The sequence below is a fragment of the Zosterops lateralis genome (genome assembly GCF_965231275.1).
Source record: "Zosterops lateralis genome assembly, chromosome: Z".
In the NCBI taxonomy this organism is placed as follows: Eukaryota; Metazoa; Chordata; class Aves; order Passeriformes; family Zosteropidae; genus Zosterops; species Zosterops lateralis.
Genome location: NC_139800.1, coordinates 6,804,275 through 6,823,757, shown reverse-complemented (window position 1 = coordinate 6,823,757; position 19,483 = coordinate 6,804,275). Strand labels below are relative to the sequence as shown.

Below are 19,483 nucleotides of genomic sequence, written 5' to 3'. Positions count from 1 at the left end.
GCTCCGTTTATTTACGCAACTGTTAGACTATGTAGGATATTGTGCGTCTGAAATAAGGTTAACTTTAGGGTTTCAGATGGATACCTGGTGACAGATTGTTTAAAAACGTAGTATTTTAACAAACTGTCTATTCTAGAATAGAATTGCCCATATACAAGCATATATGTGTGATACTATATGTATATATGTGTAACATACAGCTATCATAAAAAGTAACTCACATTAGTTCCTTTTTTTTTTTAAATTGATTATTTCAGTTGAAAGTTAAAGTTGCTAAACCTTGTATTTGTTACAACACCGTTAAATGTCTGCTGAAGTTAAGCCTCTTGTAGTTTTTATGGTTGCAGGTTTTTTCATCTCTGAGTGACCTGTATCCTGGAAATGTACACAAGTGTGGCACATTATGGTCTGGTACCTACTGAGCTGTTCTTACTCTGTTCACTCTGTATGGTCACACCATATATAAAGATTCTGGTTTGCATCCGTTTAAGTCTTTTTGAAAAAACCCAAGCCAACCAACCAACCAACCAAAAAACCCCACCACCAAAAAAACCAAAAAAACCCCAACCAAACCAAAATGACAAAAACAAACAAACAAACAAAACAAAACAAAAACCAAAAAACAAACAAAACAAAACAAACAAACAAACAAACAAACAAACAAACAAAAAAAAAAAAAAAAAAAAAAACACCTCACCCAACCCAGAATCTATTTTCCAGATAGAAAAGTGATAAAGGAAGAAGAGGGGAAAGTACCATCCAGGTATTTTTGTGTAGATGTCTGCTGAAGTTTTTAAGAGATTAGTATTTTTAGAAATTTTTAAGTGTTAGTTTTTCTCCATTATGAAATTTTACTTATTTTTAAAATCAAGTTATCAATTTAATTAGTGTCTCCTCAACCTACATATGTGGTAGAAATGGCTTCATGACATCTAGAGAAAGGATCTAGTACAGGGCATGTCTTCAAAACAGAACTTCTTTAATAGCATTAGGTATTAGCATCCCAATCTTATGAATGATAAATGGAATATTAACTTAGATAAATCTGAGTCCTGAACAAAGTGTGGCAGGAAATTTGTCACAGAAAATGTTCTCATATTTCAGATTTCTTGTGTATCTTTTTTAAAAAGCAGAATATTTCAAGTTCTTCTTCTGATATCTACGGCTGCTGCAGAAATAGGTCAGTAAATACAGATGCAATTCTTAAGTATCCAGATGTGGAAAAGGTAGGCAGAAGTTCTAGTTCTAAACTAAGCGAGAACATGCAGTCTTTCCATGTTTGATGAAAGTATGGAAACTGGAGGGAACAGTCAGTTTGAAAAGTTAGTGTGCATAGAAGGAGATGTGAATGTGAAAATACAAATAAAGACATGCATTGAACCTTTTGGCTAAGATTTAAAATTACGTAAAATGTTTCATTCAGCAATGTAGGCTGCCTCTAGTTCCAGTGGGATACACATTCAGTAAGTGAGTCACATAAAAACTTTGTTCAATCATACCTCTTCCCTTCCTCCACCAGGGAATTTGCTGTTCTCATTCAAAAAAGTCATCTGTCTCACAGGTTGATTAAAAAGAACTTTTTTTGGAACCTAAAAGTAGCAAAGCAACTAATTCTGTCTGGAATTAAATCAGGTAACCTTGATCAAACAATTAACTTATCCTCTATTAAATCAATATTTACTGATGCTAATACTGGAACTAGTTCCAGTTGTTGGAATTACAGCCACTCATTTAGTGTCTTTATTATTAGTAATTAGGCTCCTGTCTTTCTCCAGTTCTCCTTCTCAAAGCTGGTACTTGGCTTACTTGTGGAAATTGGCCAGTCAATACCCAGAGTATCAGCTCTGCTCTCAGCTGAAGGGGCTTTGTAGGGCTGGTGTGACTCCACAAGGACCAAAACAGGTTGAGATGTGGTTGCTGCAGCCCAGCTTAGACTGGTTCTGTGGAGCATCCATGGCTTGGGGCTATTTTGGCAAATAAACTCTTGTAAAAAGCAGGGAGAGCTCTGGCTGTAGCATTATCAGTATATTCTCAGTGGTTGTAGCATTATCAGTATATTCTCATTTTTTTTGCCATACAGCTGCAGTGGTGCTTTTGTGGCAGCTTCAGTTCACAGAGGTTCTTGAGACCCCAGTAACATTCTGTCCATCCTCAGCACTCCTAGCAGGGCACTTAACTGTGACAAATTATTAATTCATTTGCACTGATACACTAATGTGATCATGAAGCTCTCTAGTACACCTTTATTTATTCTCTCTACATTGTATAATATACTCTTTGTTTCTTGGATCTGATTATGTTCTTTTGGACATTAAATTTTCTTCAAACAATCTTATGTAGGTTGTTCTTGCTCTTGTTTGGGGAAGCATTTTCTTCAGCTTGATATCAGGTCTGCAGTAGTATCTCAGTGTTTGTCCTGCTCCTGAATGAGCTAAAGAGAAATTGTTCCAGTGTTTTTCAGATCCTGAAAGATGTTTTGGTTCACATCTAGTATTGTATAATATAACATACCCCTAATGAACACATGTAATAAAGTGGGAGATGCAACAGCAAAGCTGCAGTAGCAACAAATACTGAAGTTTGATAATGGAATTGCAGTGTGATAGTTACTGTAGGACATTACATTAGACCAGGGTAATATTTCTCTGACCGTCAAACTTACTTACATTACTCTTGAATCTGTGCTTGTTAGCAAAAAGCATCATGCTTCCAAGTATGGGTCCATTATTAGGAATAAAACATGGATTCTTTTTCTTTTGAAAGACAGGAAATAAAGAAAATTGTTGTAAAGTAAGTTATGGAACTGTTACTGTTGTCTTTGGCACCCAAACCAGCATCAAGAAAAGTTGAGAAAATACTGTTTATATATTATAGCTAAATTTATAATTTCCTAGATAAAGTTTTTTCGCAGTGATTAAAAGCCTTTTTTTGTAAAACTGTGTTTTATCTTCCAGGTCTGTAGCTTTTGAGTGGGGGGCTGTTATCACTGATGTAACTTTTTACTGTAATAGAACAAGATTAACACAATCACTTGGTTGTTAATTGCAGGCTGGCAAAAGAAAAAATTATGTATGAAAAAGAAGCAAAACAGCAAGAAGAAAAGATTGAAAAAATGAAAGCTGAAGCATGTGATGATTATGGAATTAAGAAGCAGGTAAAATATCCTAGAACTTGTTTTATAAAATCCCTATTTATTTTCATTTAATCATAGTCATCTTTAGATAGAAGAATCTCCTGTACTTTTCTCTAGACTTATGTTATATAAACACTGCACTAAAATCCTGTCATGCAAAAAAAAGAGAAATTTATTTAAGGTGTTAAATTATAAGGATTATAGTTTATGTGTCTGTATTACTTAGCACTTTGTGTCAGGGTGGCTGTGACTCACTAACTGTGTGAGGCCATCACAAACTCTTCCTCAGAAATACAAAGAACCTGTGGTAAATACATGGTCTGGATGGGTGTGCTGCCCCCTGCAAATGTTACAGCAAAGTGAGTGAATGAAGGGGAAACATTTCAGCTCCTGAGTGCACCAGTGTCCTTTTGGCAGAACCACAAACCTCAGAGAAAGAGCAGTGGGTTTGCAGCTGCAGAGTCTGTAGGGAAGTCACAGATCACTTTAGTCTGCTCAGGAGTCTGGTTTAGTGTCACTGTTACAGTATGATTACAGTTTTTCTTGGAAGGTTTCCCACAAAGATAGTGGGACAAGGATGGCAGACAGTTGGTACCATACCATTTTGGGAGAAGAAGTGTCACATTTCCTGTTCACAATAAGAAGGGTTGGGTTTGGGAGATTGGTATTTATTCTCTACAGAAGTGTGAAATGTCTGTGTTTCACTGTGGTCTTCATGTTCTTTCAGCTCCCTATATTACCTTTTGATTATCTTTTTTCTCCAGGTATTTCTCAGATACTTTATCTCAAATCTTCATAAAAATCAAAACTGTAAACTAAAATTATTTTCACTTAATAGTCATACCTTCTAGGTCCTGTCTTTATTTTTAAACAATAGAAGAATAGGTTAAACAAAATTCAAATACAAAGTTAACAAAAGATAGGAGAAAGCCCTTTTAGAAAAAGCTGAACCAACTTTTTTAGTAAATTCATAATTCAGTTCATATGTCTATGTCCTGTCTTGCTTTCATTATGCCATGGGAATGAAATACAAATAAAGAATTTGCATACAAAGAAAGACAGAGCTGTCTTCTGCCTCACCAGACTGAGACTTGAAGATCTACAAAACAGTAGCCTTTCTGAAGAACTGGTGCTAACAAGAACTAATTAATTCAATTCCTATTTTTAGTGTTATCCATTAATCAGATTATTTGACTGCATCATGGTATTTCCACAGTGACCTGCAAGATATCATGAAAGTCAAAAACAGTGGTGGCTGTGAACTTCTGCTGAAATTGTTACGCATTACTGGAAGGTGCTTTCAGAGAGCAATGACAAAAGCCTTCACAGAAAACAGTCTTGATTCACTCAGAAATTGCCTGATCCACTTTGAAAGCAATTAGTTCCTCCCATAACATCCTCACTTCTTGTTTATTTAGTGCACTTTGCATTCTGGAAGTTGTTAATATCTTAGGTTACTAAAAATCTGAAGACTTCAGAGAAAGTTATATAATGGCAGGAGAGATTGCTCAGAACAATATTTTGGATACAGTAAAGAGTTTGAGATGTTTTTTCAGAAAAAAAATTGTAGTTACACATTTTAAGAATTGCTTCTAGTTAATAATCTCTTAATTTCTCTTCTAGGGTGCATAACTCTTAAAATACAGTTGTATGTAGTCTTTGTTTTGGTAATGATAAGTAACATTTGAGGAATGGGAACAAATTCAGTCACTTGAGACGAGAGGAATAATTTTAACAATTAGTTTAACTGAGGTATTGGATAAATTGTATATGTATGTGTGTGTGTTTATGTATTTATGTACATGCACAAATCAATCCAAAGTTCAGGGAGGGATTAGTAAAAAGCTTAAACCAATACTTTCTTGAAACCTCTCCCTAGTACTGTTTTCATTAGGTTTCTAGTTACAACTCAGAACACACAGTTTTACACACAAAAGTGAATATGGAAAATTTCACTTTGAAGTGAACAATGCCATTGCTACAGCATATATGGTCTTAAAGCATGTCTGGTTTGTAATGAGGGATCAGTCCCTTTGTGGAACAGCAGGGTTTGGCTCAGTATTTTTCTCCTAACTCATCATGCATTGATTGGGCAGCTCAGGGGTCCAGTGGACTCAGGTGTTCTCTGGCTGAGGCTGTGACTATGTGGGGGGGTTGGCAGTTGTTACCTCCCAACCCTCACCTGAACTGCCCACAAAGACTTGCTTAGTGAGGAGCAGGTTCAATACCAGAAAAACAAAAAGGACAGTTTTCCTGCAATGCTGGTAGATGTTGACCCAAATTATAATTTGAAGATTCCATTGTAGCATTCAAGAAGACTTTGTTATGGTAATAAATATTAAAATACTTCTGATTTATCCCACCAGGTGCAAATTCTGCTTACAGTTTCTCTGGGTAGCAAGAAGTAGTGTAGTTCTACCTCCCTGTGAAGGTATTAATTAATACCTTCACTAATTAATGAAGTCTTAGTTTCTACACAGTTATAACCATTCTCAATATATAAAGACTTTCCAGTGAGCTTCATAATACTGCTTTAATAGAAAATTTTCACCCAGTATCATTTGAGTGCAGACTAATGATAGAAACCTGTAGCATTCTGTATTTCTGTGGTTGTTGATATTCATATATAAATAAACTTCCTTTCACAGCTCATGCTTTATTTATATTGAGACTTGTGAGTGGGGGAGAAACAAGGTATCTGCTCCATGTTTCCTCTCTCTGGGATTGGCAACATTTTTACTGATAAATTTTCAGTGGTAAATTTTCAGGTTTTTAAACATAATTCTGCAGTTCCAAGTTACTTCTTGAGTAATGTCATTTCTAGATGAATTAAAAATTCAGTGTATTTAATAGAGAATTTAATATCTGAGTGTCAAAAGGTACATAAGAGTATATAAAGTACATCTTGCTAATATGCAGGTTTTTTCAAGTATTTGTGAAAACTGGAATATTGCTCTTGTTTTGTTGAGTGAGAGTGCCTTCTGAAACAGCTAAAAAGACATGCATTTGGAAACTACCATTTTAGAAAATAATGTGAAAGATGGTAATTTGCTCCTGATCTTATTACTGGAGGACTTCTTGCTGAAAGGAAGGTTGTAATGTTCTAGAACTTTTTAAATGTCTGTTTAGCCTCAAAGAAATATTCTGGTTTGTTTAGTTGGATTTTTGCATTCTTAGCTCTTTCCAACCCGATTGATTCAAAGTTTCATTCTTCTCACAGATTGACTAAGATTAGATTAAATGTATAGTTTCACATCAGTCTGATTATTTGCATAATGAGGTTTTTTGCCCCTAAGAATAGATGATCTTTGTTTAATAATACAAATTTTAGCTCTAGATGCTTGATAAAGAGGCAGTGGAAATGCAAGTGAAGACCTAATGCTTCTCCTTATGTATTTTGACAGTATCCTTAAAAAGCACAGTTTGTTTACTGAGAATCCAGCAGCTTGGAATTCTCTGGACCCAGTACAAGACTGTATTCCTAACACAGACCTGGTATTAAAGATGCATTCAAGCTTTATGAAAGAAACCAAATTATGAAAAAGCATTACTGTGACCCTCCTTTTCCCCTTATGTTTTCCAAAGAGTGTTTTCCTTCTTATCTAGGCAGATATAAATACTTTTCAGATTCCAGACTTTATGTCTTTTATATCCTAAAGTGACCTGTTTTAGAAAAAACAGGATTAGATCTTACCTGAGAGAGCTGCAAAGAAAACTCATTAGAAATACCAAGGTGTTATATTTAGAGGGTTTTCTCCTCCTCCATCCCTTTTCATGCCAGGAGTGGTAGGTGGTTTGTTGTTGTCACATGGTCATTTCTTGAAGCACTCAAGCACCACAGAAACAGAACAGTTCTCCAGTTTTTTATTGAAGCTTTCCTTCAAGGTCCTTCAGGAGCCTTTTGATCGATGTATTTGACAACTTGCCTACAGCAAGCGTGCTGCTGTATCCTCTATTTGTGGATAGTTAAAGCTTCTTTGGGGCCTGGAAGGAAGAAGCAGTAATAAAACTGTGTTTCCTACAATTCTTGCATGCATTTGTGGGTTTTTTTTCCTGTCCAAATTCACCTTAATGCTGTCTCTCCTTTGAGCTCCTGCCTTCTCTATGCCCAGCTTTTTCCTACATTATCTGTGCAGTATTGCTCCCTGTATCCCTACACCATAATCCTGGCTGAGCACGTTGATACTGCCAAGGCCCAGTGCCTTGATACTACTCCTGTTTACTGCTGAGATGAGAAGTACCACAGTGGTGTGGATTTAAGTCACAAACATGGATTAGCCAACCAGCAGCCTTAGCATGATTATTTATTGTGTGGTACTAATCTTACTTAGTGGGATTACTAAATTTTGGAACCTTTGGTGTTTGTGATACTTAGAGATTACTTTTTTTCTTTTATGTCCCTGTCCTTCCACCAAATATGGGTGTAATTAGCGAATGGATTCTAAGTGTTTTACAGACTTTTTGAGGAAAAGTAGTTCATACCAGTAGCACTTGTTTTAGCAAAAAATTACCTGCATGTCTTGTCTTTATCTCTGCCATCTTTGAGTACATCCGTACTGTTAGGATTATCCTGTCTGTGCAACAGAAAATGGGCAAGTGATTATGTGGCAGTAAAAAGCTAGACTATATATTCATTTTTGTGTATATAATTGGTACATATATGACTCATTTACATTTGCTATGGTTTTTAGCCCACCTCCTCTGTTCAGAACACCACTCTTGTCATGTGAAGCAACACTGCCATGATACCCTGTGACCCAGCAGTGTATTAGGGTGTCCTAGAGCAAGGAGGGCCCTATGGAGTTAGTTTGGGGGTTTTTTTTGGTTTGGTAGTTTTTGTTTTAGTTTGAGGGTGGGGTGGTTTTTTTTGTGGTTTTTTTTTTGTTTTGTTTTTTGTTTGTTTGTTGGTTTGTTGGTTTGGTTTGGTTTTTTTGTGTTTTGGTTGGTTGGTTTTTGGGTTTTTTATTGTTGTTGTTGCTTTCTAATTATCTGTGGATCTATGTATCTCTAAATCTCTTGGTTAGATGTGAGTCAGTTGGGAAAGAAAGCCCAAATCAACATACTCTGCTTCTCTTTTTTGGTTTTTTGTGGGTTTTGTTTGTTTGTTTGTTTGTTTGTTTTGTTTTTGGTTTTGTTTTTGTGTTTTGGGTTTTTTTTAAGCTAATAAAACTGTTATCTCTCCCTCCCTCATTATTATGCATTTTTTAAGGTTACTAAATTGCTCTTATGTCAGACCACAAGGTTTCCCTTTTCTGCCTGTTACCTTCTCCCCACTGGGCTGAGGGCAGGAGCAAGTGAGCAGCTGCCTGGTTCTTAGTTTTGCTGGCTGTGATTAAACAATAGTCCTTAGCTGGATCTGGAATTGCTCTGGGCTGGTCAGTGGAATTTGAGTGGCTGCAGTGCATGTCACAGGGATGGAAAAGGCTGCAGTGCCTGGCACTGGAGTTTGAGTGGCTGTCCTGCTTGTCACCCTCACAGTTCTGTCCAAAAGTTGGGCAGAATTTTGATAGAATTTAAAAAACAAACACTTACATAAAGCTTATATAATTATTTGAACTTTTGACTTTATGGTGTATATTTGTAAAAGTAAGTAGTCTTATGTGGGATTACCAGCATTACTTGAAAAGAAAGTGGTTTATGCAGAAGTTAAATTATAATGGTTCCACAAAAATCCTGTTCTATCACCAGCTGTTTGCACCCACTGAGTATAGTTCTAGGATTTATCATCCTTCTGACTTACTCTTCATTGCATAACCACTGGCACATGTAAATAAAACTTGGGTAACCCTTTGGAAGTCACTCAAATGCTCTTTTGATTAGAATGATTTGGGTAGATTTGTTTATTTCTTAGAGCAGGCAGATTCTAGACTTACATGCCTTCCCAGGTCACTTATCTAGTGACACACATCAAATAAGTTACTAATTTCATATTATCTGCCAACTTTACAATACACAAATATTTAGTATCTGTGTGGTGCAAGGGAGTAATTATTGGATATTCTCACTCCTGTAGTTATTCTGCTACATAGAGCAAAAGGCTCATGCAGTTTATGGCACACCTCATTCTATGGATGTTACATTGACTGATGAGAATGTAAAATTAGAAACTAAACTTTTTTCTCTCAAAACCAAATGGACTAAGTGAGACTTAAAAACTTCATGAAAATATCTTGTAACATAAAGCCTTCCTGAATATATAAATGCATTCTTAGCTACAGATTAACATCCCTTTTACAATGACCTTTTGGTATAGCAGCATTAATACTAGCAGGACAAGACAACATAAGAATGACAGAAAGAAAAAAGCCATTGAAAGGGAAGGATTTCTGTTGCAGGTTATCCTGAATGGAGATGTTTCATATCTAAATATCTAACAAATTTTCATTTCTAAATAGATTTAACATTACAGACAACTCTGCACATCTTTTCTTCTTAGTGTTTGGTGTTCAGATCCAGAAATGCTCCATGAAATAAATGTTCCTTTTCTTAAAACTGACGTTGTTTTCTTTAGGAGGTGGCAGGATTTTCAGATGCAGTGGGGTGCCAGTTTAGTAATTCTGTTCAAAGTGCATGGTGAGAATAATCTTTCTCCTAAAATGAAGCACAAGGATATGTAATAACTTTTTATGCATGATAAGCATCAAAAATATGAGCCTGCTGGTCTTTGCTTTTCATTTTTCTCTACCTTTGTCTTTCACTCAGAGCCTCCTGCAGTCTGCACACAATGTGATCAATAACTCAATAACTTTTTTCATGCAGTAATTATCTCTATGGGGTATTATCTGAACATTCTTTTTCTTTATTACCCAAAAGATGCAGGAGATATTTATATAACCAGCTGATCCCCTTTTGGATGAAGCTGCTTCATGACAGCAGGAGAAAGTTTGTTTTAAATAGACTTTGTAACAAATGCTGAAAACCTTAAGCTGTACTTTTTGCCTAAGGGAAAGATTATTCTAAGTACTGTCTTGCACTTAATACTTGATATTCAGCCAAGCACAGAGTAAATGGAATGGAAATATCCTGTAAATTAACAGAGTTTTAAGCAATTACGCTAAGTGAATGTCTTTTAAAAAAAGAAGTCTATTCAGTAAGATAGGTGCAACTGTTCTGAAATACCTAGATAATGACTAGAGTGCTGATTTTTCAGAATAAAAACTTATCCTAAAAGATAATGTTTCTATCTGGAATATATCCTAATTTCATTGGCTTCTGATTTTCACAGATCGAGATCTTACAAGAGTCACGAATGATGATTCCGGACTGCCAGCGCAGACTAGAAGTTGCACATGCAGAGCTGACTCAACTACTAGTGAGTATTGCAGCACCCTCCAGCTGATCAAAAAGTGCTGCAGTTCCTGTGCACTTGGATAAACTACTGCAGCACATAAAAAGTGGATTAAAGAATTATAGGTCCTAAGACCAGCATCCTGTAAGATACCAGTATTTCGCTTTAGGTAACTGCCTTTGCAGACTTAGTCTTCAGTGGAGACTGGGAGTGTTAGAAGCTGTCTTTATGGAATGTATGTTCAACATACACTAACACCAGATGTGGAAATGGACTCAGATCTCCTGTGCTTGTTCCATCATCAGAAAAATCAGTTCACCCACTTTAGTTTTTATAAATAGTATAAATGTATATAATATGCCTGTAGGGAACTGAAATTGTCAAAAACTTTGATTACTACTCTTACTATGCTGTGAACAAGTCAGAGGAGTCCTTGCTGAGTACTGCTTGTGTTTTATTAGTGAAGTGAGCAGTACTGCCTTGGTTTTTAGGATACAAATACCTTCAGGAATAAAGAGTATGTTGTACAAATAGATTCACTAAACCTATACTAGGTTTGGGGATGATAATGCTTATTTTAAAAGTTGCCTTCTCATCAAGAATTCAGCTACACTTGTTGGTGCACAATAAATGGTATTGTGAGGCTAATATATATATCCTAAATTATGTCCCAGATACAGTGATGGCTAAAATGCAAATACTTTTTTAATAGAAAAGTCAAGGTGTCCTAATCTCAAGTAGTCTGCCTCTACTGTTTACCAAAATAAATGCTCGGTACCTGGCAGGATTTAGGGTCTTTTTGTCATTCAGGTAGTTACGGAACAGTTAGGCAGTCTGAATTCCACTGGCATGCAGAAATGGTGCTATTGATTGATAGTGTGTATACATAAAACAAAAAATGGGGGCAGTTACTATTGTTGTTAAGAATTTGGAAGTCTTTTCATGTGTTGCTTTCTGTGCTTAGCTTACTTTCAGTGCATTTATTAAAATAATCTGTATCCTAGTATGTTTTTCAATTGTCAGCCTACTTAAGTATTTTTGTAAGAGTACTCTTGCTCAAAAATTTGTTCTTATTGGCCCCTTGGTTTTAAATATTTAACACCATCAGATAAAGGTATTCATAGGTCAAATCTACTTGCACATGGCAGCCATTATCTGGGACCTTAAGCAGGACAAAAGAATTTACCTGTGCTTTGAGTAACACAGAATGTTGTGTTTTCAAAAATTTACATTCCTCATTTCACCCAATGGTTTGGGTTGGAATGAACCTTCAAAGATCATCTGTTCCAACTCCCTTGCAATGACCAGGAACATCTTCAATTACATCAGGTTGCTTAGAGCCCCATCCAGTCTGACACTGAGTATGCACATGGATGTGGCACCTACCACCTCTCTGGGCAACCTGTCCCACTTCATCACAACCCTCATTGTAAAAATCTTCTTTATATCTAGTCTGAATCTGTTCTCTTTCAGTGTAAACCATCACTGCTTGTCCTGTCACAACAGCCTCTACTAAAAAGTCTGTCCCTGTCTTTCTTGTAGGCCCCCATTAAGTACTAAAGGCTGCTGTGAGGGCTGCCCAGAGCCTTCTCTTCTCCAGGCTGAACAAACCCAACTTTCAGCCTGTCCCAAAAGGGAGGTGCTCCAGTCCTCTGATCATCTTGGTGTCCCTCCTCTGGACTCACTCCAAAATCTCCATGTCCTTCCTGTGCTGGGCCCCCAGAGCTGGTGCAGCCCTGCAGGTGGGTCTCAGCAGAGCAGAGGGGCAGGATCCCCTCCCTGGCCCTGCTGCCCACACTGCTCTGGATGCAGCCCAGGACACGTTTGGCTCTCTGGGCTGTCAGTGCCCATGGCTGGGTCATGTCCAGCCTCTCCCCCAGCAGCACCCCCAGGTCCTTCTGGGCAGGGCTGCTGTGATCTGTCCATGCCCAGCCTGTGCTGGTGCCAGGGCTGCTCTGAGCCAGGGGCAGCACCAGCACTTGGTCTTGTTAAACCTCATCAGATTCCCAAGTGCCCTCTCCCAGAGCTTGTCCAGGTCCCTCTGGATGGCATCCCATCCCTCAGGTGCATCAGCTGAGCTACTCGGGTTGGTGTTACCTGCACATTTATGGATCTTACTTTCTGTCATTAATGAAGGTATTAAATAACACTGGTCACCATACAGACCCCCCAAAGGATACCACTGGTCACTGATCTCCAGCCAAACATTGAGTCATTGACCAGTTCCTCTGGCTGTGACCATCCAGCCAGTTCCTTATCCAGTGAAGAATCCACCCATCAAATCCACTTTTTTTTTGCAGTCTTTAAGGACTTCACCTGACTGCCATGACTTTTAAAACGGCATGGAGAGGAGTGTGGCAACTGCATCAGGCAATTTCCTCAGGACTCTGGGAAGCATCTTATCAGATCCCACAGACTTAGGTACATTCAGGTTCCTCAGGCCTCAGGTTGTCATGAACTTGATCTTTACTTACAATGGGAGAGACTTCGCTCTGCCAGTCCCTATTTTGTAGTCCACCCATTTGAGAGGTATAGGAAGAAGCTGCCAATAAGACAGAAACATTGTTGAGTACCTCAGCCTTCTCCTTCTTTAACCTTCTCAAATTTAATCCCACAACAGTTGTTTTCAGAGTACTCAAAAATGTTTTTTTTGCTTACAGGAAAATGAAAAAGAATTGGAAGAAGCTGAAGAGTACAAAGAAGCACGTTCCATACTGGAGTCAGTGAAGCTGGAAGCCTAGCTGTTTCCCAGTTCTCTCTTTATATGCATTAGCACGGGGTCCATTCCACAGTTTCATTTGACTATGGCTCTACTACTATTGTTGACTTACTGAAGTTCCCTTTATGCAAATCGAGCTTTCCCTAACTGCAAGGTGCATCAAATAAAAAATGTTCTGAAACATTTGTGTGTTCCATATTCAGGCAAAAAAATATATTTCCAGTTCACCTCAACTTAAAAAAAGAAAAGAAAGCCCATTTAAAGTAAGTGTAATAGTTAATATAGAGAACTTAAATCTGAACCGTTCAGACTAAGAAACAAAACTTGGCTAAGTAAGGGACCAGTAAATACTTTAGAATGAAATAGCATTATAGAATGGTTTGGGTTAAAAAAGGTTCCAGTCTAGTTCCAACCCCCTGACATGGGCTTCAGAAGCACCTTATATTTGAAGTAATTTCAAGCCATTGCAGCATAAAAAACAGTACTGAAAGAGAAGGTAGACCAAATAACCCTTCCCAGTCACCTGCCTTTTTATCTTTGAGTCCAAGACAAAAGCTGACTCCAGATCTCTGCATGACACTGAGTCGTAGAGCCCAATTCATACAACTTCCATGGATCAAAATTATTCTTCTTTTCAGGAAACAGAATTTAGCAGGTGACTAGTATATTGTGAGTTGTACCTGCTAATAAGAGTTCTGGACTAAAAGCTTTTCTTTAAGGCACCTTGGCCTAAGTGATTTTTTTTTTTTTTTCAACAAAGTTCAAACCCCAGGACATGAAATAGAGCTAAGGGGAGCTAATGGGTAAGGGAACAATATTTAGTCTGCCTGGAAGACCATTTAAATATTATGTACAAAAGCTGTGGTTTTTTCAGAGTAGCTTCTCTAAAGCAAATAGTAAGTTCCGTTGATAAACAAGAAAGCTTTTTACATTAGTTTTTCTAGTTTGGAAGTGTTCTGGCATGTTTCTTAAAGGCAACACAAAGCACAGTGTACCTTTTGTGTGGTGCTAAATTGAATACTCAATAAAATTCTTTGTTAATTTGCCTGACTTTGAGTAAACTGCTGTTTCAGTACTTATTTATGTACCTTAAGCACATTTAGAGTAATGTCTGCTTCTCCATCACTGTTAAGCACTGTACTAACAAATCAACACCAAAAGACTGCTGATTGAATCAGTCAGAATGATCCATTTTTGGTGTCCCCAGAGCAGTACCATAGAGGGCTAAGAGGTGAAACCTGTTCTGACACTACAGGTCCATAAGGGATGCATATCTTCCTAACAGCATTGTGTTCTAGGCATGGAACTGCCAAGCAGACACTGCCTGGGTCACAGCATGTATGAACTGCTATTGAGGAAAACATCCACCTTTGGATTCTCATTTCACCCAGTTTCTTCTGTGGACCTTCACTGGGAAAGGTGGCTGGAGTGCACAAAGTGGATTGTGTGTCTCAGCTGACAGATTGCACCACCAGTCTGCTTCCAGCCATTGAGTGGAGTGTGTGAATAAATGCTGAGCTGAAAAGGAAGTGTAGAGAGATGCCAAAACTGCTGGGTAAAGCAGGGTTTGTAATAAAAATTGCTCTTCTGAAGAAGGAATACACACTTGTGGAAAACAAGCCCATAGGAAGATGATGTGGAGTTGCTGAGTACCACAAGAAATGCATATGACAGGTGTGACCTGTGGTGGCTGAAGGCAAGTAGGATTGTCACATGGCTGCAGCTGGCATTCAGAATGAAGGTCACATGGCCTTTAACTACCAGGTAAGCTCCAGGAAAGGATTCTTGGTGCAGTACTTAGTAGGGTGAGTGGGTTTTTTGCCTAATACATCTCTGTCCAAGGCATTTCCCAGCTCTCTACTACTGCATCATGAACCAAGATGATACTTTGCCCTAAGTTCTCTAAAAATGAGCATGTTCCATAGTACAGGAAGTATCCAGCCTCCCTGATGAAAATCAGCATATGTTCACACCTGAAAATACTTGGTCTCCAGATGCCTCTGGGAACTGTCTAACTTCTGAAGGGACAGCAGCACATTTTCAGACTGCCAACATCCTTTAGGAGAAGGGAAGAAGTGACTGTACACAAGTATTTTGGGTTAAATCCACAAAAAGTCTAAACAGCACAGAGCTCTTCTATTTCCCCATAACAATATCCTGTTTTGGCAACCCACCTTCCCCACCTGTGGTGAAACCTTTCAAGGAGCTGTAGTGAACCTGCATTCTGACACTTGGGGTGTGAGGGGTAGGGGAGTAACTTCAAGTCCTTCCTCCAGCTCAAGAGGTTCAGATCAAGGAAGATGCTCAATAACTGAGCCATACTCACTGCTAATAGACTGGGGTCTCGGACTGGCCACATTGGTATGACAGGTGGCTGCACAGCTTCTTAAGAATCTAAGAATCACTAAGAATTTACTACTAAAATTGAGTAGTCTCATCACCCCAAAAGGGACAGTTCTCTTCACCAGACCTGTATGACGAAAGAAGTAGAATAGGAAGTCTGTGCATTTAATATGTGGATGATAGGGGGGGGCTCAGTATCTTCAAGGACAATATCAGAAATCAAAAGGTTTCTGACAAACTGGAAAAAAAAATTTAAATACTTCTTTTAGTAAGGACATATTTGAATAAGAAAATAAAGCAAATTTATACATGGCAGCAGCAATTTTCTACTGCACCAACGTAGGAAAAAGTAAATGCTAGACACCATTTCTGAGAGATATAGAATTTTAGTGAATTGCATGCAAAACATCAGCTTAGCTCATAAGACATGGGCAACAACCCTTACACTCCCCTTATTAAAAAGGCTTTATCTAGAAGCTGCAACCAGAAGGATGAACAAATAAGAATTCAGAGGAAAACAGTGAAAACTACTAAAGACTGAAAAATGGTCTGTGCAAAAGAAGGAACAAATCCAGACATTTTAGCCTGGAAAATACAGAGGGTAGCAGTGGTAATAGTCTTCAAGCAGATACAGAATTACAGAGGAAAATAATAAAATTTTCCTGGCAGACAGAGTAAGATGCAGTGAGCTTGAGTTACAATGAGGGGAAAGACATACTGGACAGGTTCCTTCCTCAGATAATAACTAAGACAAATGAAGCTCTGGAGCAGATGTAGAGGCTGTTGCAGCTGCCTTCCAGAGGTCTTCTCTTGACCAGGCAGCTCAGTCATGACACAGGGACTGCTGCTCCTGCCTCATATTTACACATTAGAGAAAACCATCAAAAGGTGGATGAGTGTTCATTCTTTCTCAACAGCACTTAGCCCCTCACTCAAATATTCAAAATATTTGTGACACAGCTGAAATTAACAGCTTTGAATACAGCACAGAGGAGATCCCTAGAGTCCCCTCAAAGGAGGCAATTCAGGGATACCTACCTGAGTTTTCAGATGTTGCAGTGCACGCTACAACACAGGGGACTCAAAGAAGGTGAAAATGGTCTTCCTTAATGAAAGGACCAGGTGAACTAATTTTTTCTGACTTTGCACTTCCTATTCACATTTCTGATCTCTCATCAAACACACACAATGTCAAAAATACTTCAGGTTCCCACTTGTCATTTTGTTTTATGTGTTAATTTGTGCACAAATGAGCTCAGGGCAAAGATAGGAAGCCAAAAGTTTGAAGTGTAGCTGAAATTAGAAGGAAGGCAAGAAGTGAACTGTGGGGCCTGCTGGAAATAACTGCAAGGGAAGTAGCAAATTTAATTCAAAGTTTCACTCTTCATACAGATTCAGAGCAGGTCTACCAGCTGAAGGAAGGGAGAAGAAAAGGTGCTGTCTATGGCCTGACCATCTTTAAAACCCTTCTCCCATCTGATCTCAGGGAACCCACTTCTAAGGACATTGAACAGAAAATACAAAGGAGAACCACTTCTGGGTTCTCTTCCATGTGCAATCTTGGGCTACGCTCTGTTACCACATGTGACAGAGGGCTTACAATAAGTCCAAATTATGTGCTTAGGACCCCAAAGATGATGGCAAAAGGGATGTGTAATTGCCACCTTCCCAGTTTTCTGAATATAAATTCAACCACAGTGAAAAAATCAGCTCTTGAACTGTGCATGTCTCAGCAGCCAGCATTTCAGGGCAAACATCACCACTCTAGAACCACTCTACATTAACATCACCTTTAACAGAAAGAAAAAACACTTCTACTACGGTTTTGTTTTCTTACTGTTCTGAAGTTACTGTAGATGTTACATTAGATGGAAGGAAACTCAGTAACCCACAGAAAGAGCCTCAATTAATAAGGTTAACAGAGGCTGAATAGGTTGAAATTGGAAAAATAAGCACATTATTTATGTATCAATTACTACTTGCTCTCCATTTCAACAAAAGGAAATAAAATTTTCTCATCTTTCCTAACAATCCAGAGGCCTCCTTCTGCCCCTGCATAATTAGCAGTAAATTTCACCACAGCTCTCCATAAGCAATCAAAAAGGCTACCTAATTAAAAAAGTAATTAGTTTACACAGATAGATATGAGTGGGTAGATTAGTTGATGAAAATAAAATTAAATTCCTCTGGATGCTTTTAGTGACTCAGCTTTCTGCTCTTTTACAGCTTCTACACATTTCTAAAGGAGCAGGTTAAAAACAAGCAAAAAAATTACTTAATTTGTAAACTAATAGAGTATCTTTCAAAACCAATTGATCAGATTTGGCTTGTCTTCTGTTTTCAACACAGAAGATAAACTTCATATTTTATAAAGTATAAAAATCAGTGCCTCCACAAAAGGACTAATGAGTTATCTTTCATTTTCTCAGGTCACTTACACAATACCTAGGCATCAAACTGTGCCAATGCTGAACCTGTAAAAGGAAGATTTGAGCACTAACACCCAGAACACTACAGGATTTGTAAGAAGCCAGAACAGCTCCTGATACCAGACTTGACCAAGGGGTCTTTTCCCCAGTCATCCTGCCATCAGCAGAAGCCAGAGAAAACAAGCTGAGCAGGACTGCAGTTTTCCTGAGAGTAAACATACACCTTTCATACTCCTGCCATTTTCCCAAATGAAGGAAAATCCACTGCATTTTGTGGGCAGCAGGGAGCTGTATTCTCATACTTTAGCTGAGGGACATGTGGGGAACACAAAACCCGTGGCCAAAACTCAAGGGAAGGCAAATATAACGAGTATAACAGTAATCCTTGATGAGAACTAGGAAACTTTGTCAGAGAAACCAGTGAGTTAAGAAGTTTCCTTCCTCAAAGGCTTTATCATGGGCAGTGCCTACGGATGGACCTCACCTCCATGAGTGCATCAAATACCATTTGTCATATTCACACAAAATGGCAATAAGAACTCTAACTAGCACAAGAGAGGAAACTGCCTTTTTAACAGTGTGGGGAAAAACTGAATGAACTAAACTTTGTTAGGCAAATTAAACAGCTGAAAATTTGAGTTTTATACTTTTTTAAATTAAGAAGGTTATAACAAACTGAAGTTTTAAATAGTGATATAAAAAATATACAACTGCTGTATCCTGAACTCTTGAAACCATTTGTTTTTTACTGTACCAGTAATAAACTCTCATTTTGTTTGCCTTTGCTATTTTTGGAGCACTACCCACCAACTCAAGGAATATTGAGTCAACTGGCAATTTCTGGCTACTATGGATTCATGAGAATCCACTCAGAAGACATCTGAAATTCCACATGTATCCTCAGACACAGTAGATGGAGCAAATGGGGAGGAAAGAAAAGCTTTTGGAGTGATGGAAACAAAGCAACTTTCACACTAAAGTTAACAAACCTCAGATTACTTGGTGAAAGCAATTTTAAATTGGTGATTTTCGACCTTACTTATACACTGCTCACCTATACAAAGTGAGCTGGTGAACCTTGCCCATTCTGAATATCATGGAGCTTTTATAAAGACAGACCTAAAAAAGACAGACCATCACATCAGGTCTTCACTGTGCCAGGGCAAGAGGGCAGAACCCACGTGCTCAGTACTGGCCCCTTCCAAGGAGCCTGATCTGAGCTGACATGGAAACTACTTATCTTTCATTAAACTTACCATAAAAAGGAGTGCAGAGCAACATCACAACACATCACAGAAATGAGGAGTCAAGGTAAGAATGGTGAAATCTTTTCAAGGCTGAACATCCTGTGTATAAACAGAAGATTCCAGCCCCTTCTGCACCAAACACAGCACCTTTCAGAAAGGCTCCAATTAACTTTTAATAAAAAACTCAATTGGAACTAGACCAATACTCTTATTTAGACATCTAAATATCAAATTTTACTCAAAAATTACAACATCATCAACTGCCTGTGATTAAAAGCACTTCACAGCTGGCTTAAAGTCAAAGAGATATGCTAGTCTTCAAAT

At 38.1% G+C, this 19,483-nt stretch overlaps 1 protein-coding gene across 2 annotated transcripts in view; it reads left to right on the top strand.

Annotated features, from left to right (window-relative positions):
* TBCA (tubulin folding cofactor A) overlaps positions 1-14,190 on the top strand; it is a 27,165-nt gene extending 12,975 nt beyond the window's left edge. For both annotated transcript variants that reach the window (XM_083883026.1, XM_083883027.1), the window contains exons 2-4: positions 3,049-3,154; positions 10,359-10,445; positions 13,082-14,190. In XM_083883026.1, coding sequence (XP_083739152.1) covers positions 3,049-3,154; positions 10,359-10,445; positions 13,082-13,162 — 274 coding nt within the window. In that variant the 3' untranslated portion in view covers positions 13,163-14,190. The remainder of the gene's footprint in view (positions 1-3,048; positions 3,155-10,358; positions 10,446-13,081) is intronic.
* Positions 14,191-19,483: the final 5,293 nt, after the last annotated feature.